At 42.5% G+C, this 13,996-nt stretch overlaps 1 protein-coding gene across 3 annotated transcripts in view; it reads right to left on the reverse strand.

The window, feature by feature from the left end:
* Positions 1 to 13,996, reverse strand: part of LOC137625647 (uncharacterized protein F09G8.5) — a 223,814-nt gene that overhangs the window by 84,992 nt on the left and 124,826 nt on the right. For all 3 annotated transcript variants that reach the window (XM_068356568.1, XM_068356558.1, XM_068356564.1), the window contains one exon: positions 4,415 to 4,551. In XM_068356568.1, coding sequence (XP_068212669.1) covers positions 4,415 to 4,551 — 137 coding nt within the window. The remainder of the gene's footprint in view (positions 1 to 4,414; positions 4,552 to 13,996) is intronic.

Raw genomic sequence — 13,996 nt, forward strand, 5'->3', positions numbered from 1 at the left:
AGAATAAAGAACGTTAGCAGGTAAAATCACCTTCCTTATTTCAGCACAGGCTTTAAAGATTCAGGCATCGTACAAACCTACAATGTGTCAGAAACTTGGTTTCTAATTCAAATAGTTCAAAATTTATTAAAATGTATCCTTCAGGCATACACTGGGACATTCAGTCTCTGGATATCCCTCCTAAATTATGATTTAAGTTTATTTATAGCTGCTGGATTGAGATGAGATAAACTATATTCTTATAATGTAAAACAAGTTTGTAAATAAAACCAAAATTCCTATAAGGAATGCCCACCTCATAACCTCACAAGAATAACTACCTCGGATTCAATCTTTGTAATAAGCAAGGCAATTGGGTGATACGTACCTGTTACCAGATCAATTGTACAGTAAACCAAAAATTAATATCATTAATTGTAGTAGTGGTGCCATCTTACAGTTAATGATTGAAACAATTATACTTTTCTATTTGGTAAATTGCATTTAGGTGACACCTCATTGGAATTCTATGTCATATGGCATCCTTTTACCGACCCTATTTATCTCAGCCTTTGAATAAACCTGTTGCCAATACAAAGTGTCTGTTATACACCCTACCATAAAAAACTACTGTAACAGGTTCCAGGCCCAAAAAACATCTAATTACTTGATGGTGATAAACCTAAGTTTGAACAATGGGAAAACAGTTTTTAAGCTATAAAATTACATGAGCATCCTCAAGTGAGTATAGCCACTGGTTGAGATACTGAGATACCTGCTGCAATTAAAAATTGGTACACTTGCAGAGCTGGTGTAATTCCTGGATGACTGAAGCTTGATCTCAGTTATGCAAGATGCCAATAACAAATATATAAAGCTCCGGAGATGCTGTGTAAACATCACTTAGGAAAGGGTAAGCTGCAGATCATAATGTTTAGAAAGAATTTACCTCACTTAGTCAGGGTGGTGATACATACATATACCAAGGCACAGCCCCCAATTTTGGGGGGTAGCCGACATCAAACAAATGGAACAAAAAAATGGGACGTCTCCTCTCTATGTTCCTCCCAGCCTAATAAGGGATTCAGCTGAGTTCGGCTGGTACTGCTAGGGTGGCACAGCCCACCCTCCCACATTATTTACCACATATGAAGCTTCATAATGCTGAATCCCCTACTGCTGCTGACCTCCGTGGTCATCCAAGGCACCGGAGGAAGCAGCAGGGCCTACCGGAACTGCATCACAATCGCTCGCCATTCATTCATATTTCTAGCACGCTCTCTTGCCTCTCTCACATCTATCCTCCCATCACCCAGAGCTTCCTTCACTCCATCCATCCACCCAAACCTTGGCCTTCCTCTTGTACTTCTCCCATCAACTCTTGCATTCACCACCTTCTTTAGCAGACAGCCATTTTCCATTCTCTCAACATGGCCAAACCACCTCAACACATTCATAACCACTCTAGCTGCTAACTCATTTCTTACACCCGTTCTCACCCTCACTACTTCATTCCTAACCCTATCTACTCGAGATACACCAGCCATACTCCTTACACATTTCATCTCAAACACATTCAATTTCTGTCTCTCTGTCACTTTCATTCCCCACAACTCCGATCCATACATCACAGTTGGTACAGTCACTTTCTCATACAGAACTCTCTTTACATTCATGCCCAACCCTCTATTTTTCACTACTCCCTTAACTGCCCCCAACACTTTGCATCCTTCATTCACTCTCTGACGTACATCTGCTTCCACTCCACCATTTGCTGCAACAACAGACAACAAGTACTTAAACTGATCCACCTCCTCAAGTAACTCTCCATTCAACATGACATTCAACCTTGCACCACCTTCCCTTCTCTTACATCTCATAAACTTACTCTTACCCACATTAACTCTCGACTTCCTTCTCTCACACACCCTTCCAAATTCTGTCACTAATCGGCCAAGCTTCTATTCCGCGTCTGCAACCAGTACAGTATCATCCGCAAACAACAATTGATTTACCTCCCATTCATGGTCATTTTCGTCTACCAGTTTTAATCCTCGTCCAAGCACTCGAGCATTCACCTCTCTCACCACTCCATCAACATACAAGTTAAACAACCACGGTGACATCACACATCCCTGTCTCAGTCCCACTCTCACCAGAAACCAATCGCTCACTTCATTTCCTATCCTAACACATGCTTTACTACCTTTGTAGAAACTTTTCAATGCTTGCAACAACCTTCCACCAACTCCATATAACCTCATCACATTCCATATTGCTTCCCTATCAACTCTCTCATACGCTTTCTCCACATCCATAAACGCAACATACACATCCTTACCTTTTGCTAAATGTTTCTTGCATATCTGCCTAACTGTAAAAATCTGATTCATACAACCCCTACCTCTTCTAAAACCACCCTGTACTTCTAAGATTGCATTCTCTGTTTTATCCTTAATCCTATTAATCAGTACTCTACCATACACTTTTCCCACCACACTCGACAAACTAATACCCCTGGAATTACAACATTCACGCACATCTCCCTTACCCTTATATAGTGGTACAATACATGCACAAACCCAATCTACTGGTACCATTGACAACACAAAACACATATTAAACAATCTCACCAACCATTCAAGTACAGTCACACCCCCTTCCTTCAACATCTCAGCTCTCACACCATCCATACCAGATGCTTTTCCTACTCTTGTTTCATCTAGTGCTCTCCTCATTTCCTCTCTTGTAATCTTTCTCTCATTCTCATCTCCCATCACCGGCACCTCAACACCTGCAACAGCAATTATATCTGCCTCCCTATCATCCTCAACATTCAGTAAACTTTCAAAATATTCCGCCCACCTTTTCCTTTCCTCCTCTCCTTTTAAGAACCTTCCATTTCCATCTTACACTCCCTTCAATTCTTGAACCAGCCTTCCTTACTCTCTTCACTTCTTTCCAAAACTTCTTATTTTCATATGAATGACCCAATCCCTGATCCCACCTCAGGTCAGCTGCCCTCTTTGCCTAGTGATGTGTCAGGAAAAGAGTACATGATCTGAGAAGAAACTACAGAAAATTCCTTTTAAGCTATCTGGAGATACTATTAGTGATGGTTTAGTAACAGCAATGATACTACATTATAAGGTCTTCTGTCTGGATTCAAACATCTCTATGATTGGTACTCACAAGATATGGATGACTTTTGCCACCCACTTACCAAGGAGACTTGAAGAGAAAGAATTGGGTTCTGTCACATGTTATATATAGTGACCTTCTAGCAAGAACTTTCAATATACACAGCTTAGAGTCACTGCTTCAAGAGTTGTTAGTCTGTCAGGATCAGACCTATCCCAAAAGGCAAAGTTTGATATAATTCTTTTATCTCATTCAACCATGTTGTTACGAAAATTTTATGGGTGATGAGATATACAGTCCTCCTTACTCTCATTTCCATACTCAGATTAATCTAATCCATATTCAAATTAGCATTTATATTAGCAATGAAAATTCAAACTTAATAGAAGAGAACATACAGCAAGAAAAAAGGTGAAAAGCCTTGCTAATTTTGTTTTAAAGCAGATACTCAGGATCAAAATATGGCTGTCTTAAGTAGTTGATCTTTGAAGCCAGCCCTTAACCCACAAGCAATACGATGCTAAGAGTCGGAGGGGTAGTAACTGTGTGAAAAATGTCCTGATAAAAGGTATCCTGAATCTTAAATCTACTATTACAAGAGTATAACAATACTATCATTTGAAAAAGAAAGCGATAAAACACGAGAATGTAAGAAAATGGCATCAACCATTGGTGCAACCTCCTTAACTTACAAAACCTTGTGAAACGAAGTATTCGGGACATTATTTGACCCACCAAGAAAAGTTGAAACAAAATTTAAAAAACAACAGTATATGTTTTCAAGTCAAAATTTTCATCAATGCTAATGTAAATAAATATATGCTCTATCTTTAAGTAATTATCTTAGAATTCTTAATAATCCAAAGTATGACAGGAAGGTGATTGTTGTATCTTCATTCTGCAAGTACAATCTTCAAAATATCCAGTAAAATAACTTTCCTTACTAATAAATACTACAGATGCAAGATAACCTTAACCTAATATCATCACTTATAAGCTACCTATCACACTGGAATAAAAACATACAAAAAATTGGTTCATGCACATGCATTTCATGCCAGAATGAATCGTACTGGCAAAAACAAAAATTAAACTAACAATAATTTGATAAAATAAGGGAGAGAATTCTAAGGGGAAGGGTGGGCATGACGTGTCTTAAGAGACGTGCACAAGAGCGCATTAGTGTACTCACTGTAAGGGACAAACCACATTGTTGTTAGTATTGTTATCATTATTAGAATCGGGCGTGATAATCAAGTTACTGGTGGGTGTGGTACTAGTGCTTGTGTTATACCTGGCTGAACTGTCTTCCCTGCTCAGGTAGTTTGCATTTCTAGTGTCATACTCAGAGGCGTGATTTCGTATGTACCCGCGACTGTCGGCTGTTGAGTCTGCTTCTGCCACAGTCTGACTGCTCCGTCTTGTAGGGCTCTGAAATTAGAGTAGAGATTTTTAAAGAAAAATTGTCAAGATAATTTCTAATATTCAAAAATTGCTTAAAGTGCATATTCAAATCTTAGCCCAAAAACTTACTTTTCTATTTTCCCCTAAACAACTACTTATCTTTGTCTAACCAGCAAAAAGAAAAAAAAAGGTCTAACAACTTTTACATTAAATATTACAACAGAGACAAATTAGTATTCACAGAAGCAACATGTCAGCAAAATATCATAATAGGGAAAAAACTACAAATAATTTGATAGAGTACAGAATAAGAAAGGCAAGAATTAAGGAAACCAGAAGTCCAATGAACTTCAACAGATCTGTTACATAAACATTCTGTTATCTCAATACTGTGAGACTTCAACAAGTTATTAAAACTGCATTAACAACTGCAACATGTTTGCTAATAACATTTTGCTGTTACCTTTTGATGTCATGGAAAAATACCAGGACATTTTATCAAGAGGGTAAAATAACTTCCAGGCAATAAGTAATTTACGTACATCAAGATCAACAAAGATTTTTCAGCATAATGGTTATATACTATTTACACAATGGCTAAAATAGAAGGAAGGCAATCTTCTACAAATAAACATAACAAATTTGGAAATAATTTGTATTTTTCTAACATACAAACCTGGAGCTATTTATAATAGGGTATTACTTTCGGCGCAGCTGAAAGACGAGCCATGATAATTTTAGTGAGGGATAACTACCCCATCCGCTAGTTAGCGGGTGGGGGATGGGGTAGACTGGCTACCCCGCTCAGTCACACCTCTCGGCTGAGTAACCACTTTGCTTTATGGCAGGACTTCTCGGGGGACAGGGTGGCGGGCCAATTTGTATAAATAGCTCCAGGTTTGTATGTTAGGAAAAATACAAATTATTTCCAAATTTATTATTTGTTCCGACACAGATACAAACCTTCGCTATTTATAATAGGGTGACTTACTCTTAGGAGGGAGGAAGTCCTCACCAACTGGCCTTGGTCATGACCAGGGGTCCTCTTTATTTCGATCTGTGATCGATAGTAGAAGGGACCCTCCCCTCGCTAAAATCAGTGCCGATATGAGGTAATGCACTGATAGCGGCCTGCAGAAGCTTGTGTGTGAGCGGAACTAACAGTGTGGCTTGTCTTTAACATAGGAACTCGAGTACAGAACCTATTGTTCTTAAAGACTTACCCAATACCCTCCCTCTAAAAGGTATTGGGGACGTAACAAAGTATTCTTCTATACTTAAGAGGCACAAGGGAAATGGGTCTTACCTGCAGCGAGGTGAGGTCAGCTATGCTGAGGCTTGCGGAGCTGTTTTCCCCAGAGGGGAGAAGGTGAAAGGAAGAAAGGACCCAGACATTCTTACTCATTCACCCCAGACTACTCCGGGTAGCCTCAGCCCTCAGCCCTCTGCTACTTGTCCATCAAGGAGCCTGAGGTGTTTAGACCATTTGTTGTGCGACCACCACAGGACCAATGGAAAAGGTCTCCATGTTCTTGTGGGTTATGTCTTTGCAGGTAGTGAGCCGTGAAGGTCGATTGACGCTTCCACATGCCCACTTAAAGTATCTGCAACACAGAGTAGTTTCTTGAACGCCAGGGACGTAGCAACGCCAGTGACATTACGAGCTCTGGGTCTTAGGATGGAGGAGAGTCTAGATTAAGAGTAGCCTCAATTGCCTTCCGATCCCAGAGGGGAAGGAAATCCTTGAGGTCCTCCTCTTGACCTTCCCCGTGCTGGTCAACAGTGATGACACACGGGCCGAGCTGGTATCGTTCTTTTAAGGTAACCCTACAGACTCCTCACTGGGTAAAACCCCAGTTGATGGGTTACCGGTTACTGAACAAAGACTCTTTATTCGAAATGGGCTGCACCTAGGGTACAGCACACTCGGATTTGAGTCTTGGCAATACCCTCAGGGACGCCGCTGAGGATTACTTCTCCCCGTCTCCTAGGGTAGGAGACATCAGAGGTTGGATTGTACAACACACTAATTCTCTTGGTCAAAAGCCCAAGTGAGTAGAAAGGGCGTCTTCCGTGTAAGGAAGTGAACTGCTGCTGGGCCTACGGTTCGTAGAGAGGGGCCTTCAGAGACTGAAGGACCCGAACTGCGTTCCCAGGAGGAGGTTGAGATCCGACGGGGGACAGGTTATCTCACACTTGCCTAAGTAAAAGTATCGATGGGAGAGAATCCCTTTCCACAACATCAGTCACAAAGGACCGAACACTTCGCCTGGAAGACCGACGCTGAAAAGTGTCTGAGGTGCCTAGACATCTTTTCCGTAACCTGTTGCGAAAGGCCTCTCTGAGAGGGGTGGTTTAGGATCGTCCCAGGCGAGAAGTCGAAGCAAAGCTACGGCTTAGGAAAGTGTTCGCATGTGGCTGCTTGGAAGATCGTGCCGTGGAGGAAGATCCCTCTGAACTCCGTCAGGAGCTGTAGAAGGTCCGGGAACCATTCTGCATGTTGCCATAGCAAAGCTATTGGAGCTCTGTCAGGGGCTACAGAAGGTCTGGGAACCATTCTGCAGGATGCCATAACGAAGCTATTGGAGTCATTGATAAGATCCTCCTTATCCTGACTTGGCTGAGGACTTTTTCACGAGTCCGAATGGGGGGAAAAACAAGGCACACCTCTAGGCCGCCCCACCGATCTTGGAATACATCTTGCTTGAGGTCCTGGGGAATGGTCGAGTGGGAGCCTGAAGATCAGGGCCACTGCGAGCATAACCACAGTCGGGGGACCCCACAAAGTTAAGGCTTTGTTGGATACAAGATGATTCCAAGACACTAAGAGCCCACTATCTGGGTGGTTTTGCTAGCACATTCCTATACCAGGAATGACGTGAGCAGATGGGGGCAACTAGTTGTCCTCTGTCCATCTAAGGCTTTGTACTGCTAGATGGTTCTCTAAGAGAGGTGACTGCTAGTACCTTTCTGAATCGGACCAACAGATGAGGATGGAATGGTATGGCATATGCCCCCCCTCTCTCTTTTGATGCATTATCGAGAGCATCAGGTCCAGAGGGAAGACGAGAAGACGGGCCTCTTTGCGGAAGCTCTCGTCTGCCACCCATCATCTGCGGATTGTCCAGCGGTGAGGGGGGGGGGGGGAGTGCATAGCAATAAACACACCTCGAGATGATGTCGAGACGTGTAACCAATTGCACGTTCTTGCAACGAAGGGGAACAGCCTGTTCTCCCTCCAACTGCCACTAATCCAGTGTGGTTGGCCGAATAAGACAGATACCAAACGGTAAACCAGTTAATCAGTACAGCTTATGTTATAATAGCAAATCTCCATAGAGATCGCTTTCCGGATAAGAGACTGTACAGTAATCACCGAACGCATCCAACCAAACCCAAGAGGGGATTGAGACGTATCTTCAATCTATTGTTGGGTGCGTAAAGAGCATAAGTGTACTACCGAGTAGTAACACCGAACTGTGCGCATAACAAGTATACATGCATAGTTCGACTTAAAAGTCGTGTCCGGAACTCAGTTGGAGAACGTTGGAAACGTTCGTAACGGAGGTTTCTCCTTCTTAGGACAAAAAACGTTCGTACTTCTCCGTCTCCGATCGGTAAACTAGCATTTATATTAAATGTTCCCTACTAGGAAACAGAAATGCTTCTGAGAAGTTTCCAGCCAAAGCCTCTGTAGGAGACTAAGACTTCCGATCGGGAGAACGGAAAAAATGCCTATAAGGAGACAGAACGTAAATGTCGTATGTCTGGCTACAGAAAAGTAGCCAAGTAATGTACTGAATAACCTGGTTTCAGTAAGGGATATAAATATACAACTTAATAGAATGGAGTTCTAATTGGAAGATGTATATAGCCCTTATTGGCAGAAAGATCGCTTGCACGCATATATGTACTTGTCCATTTGCGCTAGCGCATGCGTATTCTCTGCCTCCAGGAAACGTTTGAAACGAATCTGGTTGTGGGAATAATGTATGTGCAACGAATTGCAACATTATTGCCGAAAGAATTTTGATCGTTGACTAACTGTAATATTTTCTAGAATGAGAGCGAACATGTTCTCAAACAAAAAATATACAGTTATAGAGGTGATCATTTCCCCTTTGGTTTACTCCTCCTCTTTATATGAGGGGCTAGCCAGTGTTCATTACACAGAAACGGATGTCTGTTTATCTGTGGGCGGGGTTTGAAACGTTCGTAACGTAATGAAAAGATGCCCACGCTGTTGCTATCGTTCTTTTAACGTCAGCTAACAATGTTCCTTCGGGACTAATTGTTCGAAACAATAACCCTGTAAGGAAAGAATAGAAAGTCTCGGAAGACTATCGTGTAAAAGGGCAAGTTGTTATACCCAGGGTACAATGACAGGGGAGGCTGCCTCCATCAAACGGTAGAACCGAGTTTAAGAAAATAACCTTGAGGTTTTGTCTTGGCTAGAGTGCATGCTCCGGGAAGGTTTACAGCCTTCATGAAGTTTTAACACCCATTGAAGTTTTGTAAAAACTTCTTAGGAACGAGTCTCCCGGAAAAGGGTGAAATCTCGTAGGTGGGGGTTTGCTTCAAGAAGGCCAGACATAATTGCCATCGACCGCTTACCTAAAGAGGTTGCCATCGAACGCTTTCTCGATACTAAGAAAACTACCGTCTAATTCAGGCAAGGCCTGCCAGGGGAAATGAACTGCAATGTAAAGCATTTTCATTCCCTGCTCATTTCCATCTGCTAACCCAACCACTCGAAGTGGGAAGGTGGAGGAAAGATGACGGTGGTGCGTTCGAAAACAAAAGGACCGGTGCTGGCGAAACCAGATTAGCTGATATAGTAATCATCTGGGAGTGTAGAGTGACGTATCAAGTCACACCTTAGGAAGACCCATCCCGTAGAGGGGAGGGTCGACCATAGTGTTTTCAAAAAACTCTGGATCGCGGAAAGAGAGAGATACGGATGAGAACCTAGGGGTTCAAAATCTATTTGTGAATTCCTTTCTCACGACCTTAAGGGATGTTGTGCCGAGAACCCGCAGGAACTCTGTCGTTGATTCCTGATGGAATTTCCAGGAATCGTGTTACATGACCAGGACCCAAGGAACTGTGTCATAGTTACCTGTAGAGATTCGTAAACCCTTAAGCAGCAGGCATCCCTCTGTCATCAGAGTAAAACTCTTGATGACGATGGGCGCACGCGAACAATTCACGGGACGAGAGTTCGAAAACTCTGTCATGAAAGTATACCTCTTGTGCACTCGTGAACACTTCGTGCAACGAGAATCCGAAAAACTCTGTCATAAGAGTTGTTCGCACACTTCAACTGATTGCGTGCGCCCCAAGTTAGTAGTGTGTGCGCGCCATTATGGTCATGTGCTCCAATCTGATCGTGTACGCCAAAATGGTCGTACGCGCCTGCCAATATGGTCGTGCGTGCGCGCAAAAATGGTCATGCGCGCCACATCGACCGTGTGCGCCAATTTGGTCCTAGGCGCCAATTGGTCGTGCATGCCGACACGCAGATCCGGTCATGCGCGCCAATTTGGCCGTGCACGCTAATCCGGTCGTGCGCGCTAATTTGGTCATGCACGCCAAACCGGTCGTGCGCGCAAAAGGTTGGTCGTGCGGGCCAATTTGGTTATGTACGCTAAACCGGTCGTGCGCGCAAGAGCTCTCAGTGTGGCGAGAGTACTCACTACTACGTTCACCCGAAGGTTCACAATAGCCTGTGTTGTATGAGCGCGAACGGTCAACACAACAAGAGCCCGCAAACTCTGTCATATAAGTATGGCTATGGTCACGAGAACCCAAAGGTTCAGGGTGAACTGCGTTGTGAGACCACGGAGGGTCAGCCCAAACGAGAAACTGAAGCTTCCCTGTCACTAAACACTGAAGTGTTGGAGTGACTAAAGTTACGAGAGATCAAGGGTTCTGTGTAACTAATGGTACGAGACCCCAAAGGGTCAGCATAACGGGAAACCGAAGTCTCCCTGTCACAAAACACCGAAGTGTCAGTGACTAAAGTTACGTGAGCCCAAGGGTTCAGTGTAACTAATGTTACGAGACCCCGAAGGGTCAGCGTAACGAGAAACCGAAGTTTCCCTGTCACAAACCACCGAAGTGTCAATGATTAAAGTTACGAGAGCCCTAGGGTTCAACGTAACTAAAGTTACGAGACCCCGAAGGGTCAGCGTAACGAAAAACAGCAATTTCCCTGTCACAACACACCGAAGTGTTAGAGTGACTAAGTTACGAGAGCCCAAGGGTTCAGCGTAACTAATGTTACGAGACCCCGAAGGGTCAGCGCAACCAGAAACCAAAGTTTCCCTGTCACAAAACACCGAAGTGTCAGAGTGACTAAAGTTACGAGAGCCCAACGGTTCTGCATAACTAATGTTACGAGACCCCGAAGGATCAGCGTAACGAGGAATCGAGGTTCCTCTGTCACGAGACCCCGAAAGGTCGGTGTGATTGATGGCACACTTTCCGAAGGCTCAATGTTACGAGAGCCCGAAGGTTCAGCGTAACTGAAACCCGAAGGTTTCGAGCGGAGTCCCCGAAGGACTCCTACTGTCATGAGAACCAGCAGGATGAACATGATGAGAGCCCGAAGGCTCAAACGATCACGCCAGTCCAAAGAGTGATCAAACGAGACCCCGAAGGATCAAGGTGAACCAGCAGGTTCAAGATAACACCTCCGCATAAGAGGTTTGTCCTTCCGATGGAGAAAGTGGCTTAAGAGAAGGCTCTTGCTCCGCCCCTGAAGGAGAACCATAAGCGTAGGGATAACCTGCTTCGGAGAAAGCTCTGCCACCGCCCCTGGTGGATCAGCAAGCTCCAACAAGTTATTTCTCGCGAACGAGAGGGAAGTTCTCCCGAAGAAGCTTCCTCCCAGCTCTATGGGAATAAAGCATAGGCGTAAAATATCTCTCTCGCAAACGAGGGAGAAGTCCTCCCGAAGGAGGACATCGCCAAGGACAAGCTTTCTCCCAGCTCTATGGGAAAAAAGCGTAGGCTTAATAATCTCTCTCTCGCGAACGAGAGTGAAGTCCTTCCAAAGAAGGCCATCGCCTAAAACAAGCTTTCTCCCAGCTCTATGGGAAAAAAGCGTAGGCGTTAGAAACTCTCTCCCGCGAACGAGAGAGAAGTCCTCCCGAAGGAGGACATCGCCTAAGGCATGCTTTCTCCCAGCTCTATGGGAAAAAAGCGTAGGCGTACAAAATCTCTCTCTCGAACGAGAGAGAAGTCCTCCCGCAAGAGGACATAGCCAAAGTAAAGCTTTATCCCAGCTCTAAGGGAAAAAAGCATAGGCGTAACAAAAATCTCTCTCTCTCTCTCTCTTTCTCACTCGCGAGAGAGAGAAGTTCCCCTCGAAGGAGGAACATCAAGATGAAGGTTGACAGCGAATGCTACCTCGTAATGAGGGCAGCTCACGAGCTACCACATGTGTACTACGTCGCTGTTACCTGTGAAAAAAAAAAAGTTATCAATTACAATTCAAGCTCTGTTGCACAAAATACACTATTTGGGGAATAAGTCACCTTCCTTGTAAGATAATTCCTCGAAAGGGAGCTGAACTGTTATAAACTTTAATTCTGTAATGAAACAAACACACGGCAGTGTTGAGAACCTGCCGAAGGACAACAACCTTACGGCGGAGGCAGTTGGATACGATGTCAACAGCACTAAAGTTACATGTATCTAACAACGTATATTTCCATTTATACATATATACACTCAAATATATGTAAGATAAATGAAAACACACAAGAAAACCAAAAATAAAAATAAACGAAAAACATAAAGGCCAGTCTTTGCGAGAGAGGAGGACAGCATGTCCGTCCTCTACCGAGCGAAAAAGTAAAGTGGTTTTTCAGTCGAGAGGTGTGAGTGAGCGGGGTAGCCAGTCTACCCCACCCCCAACCCCCTGCTAACTAGCGGATGGGGTAGCTATCCCTCACTAAAATTATCATGGCTCGTCTTTCAGCTGCCCCGAAAGTAATACCCTATTATAAATAGCGAAGGTTTGTATCTGTGTCGGAACAAAATAGTTTTGTATACAACTGCATTTACTAGGTATGGTCCAAATTTTAGTTAACTTAGCACCTGCAATCTCTGGTTCAAATAAAGACTTTTTCTAAATATAAAATAACACTTGAATTCTTAAAAGAATTTAGTATCAGGTACAATACTAGGCAAAAACAAAATATTCACAGTTAAATATAAAAAAGTTCAAGGGCTTCTAGATCAACTTTTACTGTTACTTGTCATACTAAATCCCTAGACAAATTCTCTATGGCCTTGGCAGGTGTTCTTTATCCTCTAATATCTTAATATTTACATTTACTTGTCTCAGTATTTACATATCTCTAACTATAATGAGCTGTCTCCCCCCTTCTCTACAATATAGTCATATTTCAGTACTTAAGCAAACAACGGAATTTCAATAATAAAATTTGTATTTCTATAATCACCAGATGTTCATATTACCTCTTCTCATTTCCCCTCCCTCCATAGCAAAATCTAAAATTTTCCCATTATGTCTTTAGTAAAGTAATGGGACATTCTAGCATTGATAACTGGTAAGAAGCCAAGTACTGACGTGCCATAGTCTCTTTTTCTTTTCAGTTTCGGAGTCAATATTACTATTATCATCTTGACAACACGAGACAGTGGGGAGAAGGATTGGCATATAAACATCAGGTGAATATAGAAATAAAAAATTTTATTAGCAAAATTCCAATTATTTCTATGAACCCCGCCCCTGATGTTCATATTACTGACTACCACTATCTGCTGGAGGTTGGATGCCTGATAAGGAAAGAGGTAGGATAATTCCAAATTAAAGTATTACGTATACCATGGTTAAGTTGAAGGATGCAATTCACAACCTCTGCCTGGAATTTAGGAAATTGTGATTATCGGATTTTTGGCTAAAAAAACATCTATGTTTCAGGATTCAAAATGTTTTTCTAATGAGAAAAACTTATTTGATGGCTAAAACATTCTTTCTTATATTTACGTAACCATTTTCTGACCACAACATTTTTTCTGCAAGAATTTGAGGAAAATATATATATGATAATCTCCTAAACTTCAAGTTAAATTTTCTAAGATCAACACAAAAGAAATGTAATTTTCTTCTTCTTTCGGTACTGTCGTGAATGAACATTTGTTGCATTTCTCTATCTAAGTTATATTCATCACATTTCTTTGTCTGCTTATTCATATACAGTATTTATAATTCTTAAGTTATGGTTATACTGAATGATGCAAAATGTGTTAAGAGATGATTACTAAATAAGCTTAAAGCCTAAAATTTGACCAGAAAATACTCAGAAAAGAATATATCATGCTATCCCAGTCTTACTTATGTGTGGGCATTTGGTATATGTAGTGTATATACTTTTAGATTTGAGGGAAGGGGCTCACCTCTGCTTAGTAAATAAGCCTGAAATATGATGATAAAGTC

Source organism: Palaemon carinicauda, chromosome 2 (genome assembly GCF_036898095.1).
Source record: "Palaemon carinicauda isolate YSFRI2023 chromosome 2, ASM3689809v2, whole genome shotgun sequence".
Classification (NCBI taxonomy): Eukaryota; Metazoa; Arthropoda; class Malacostraca; order Decapoda; family Palaemonidae; genus Palaemon; species Palaemon carinicauda.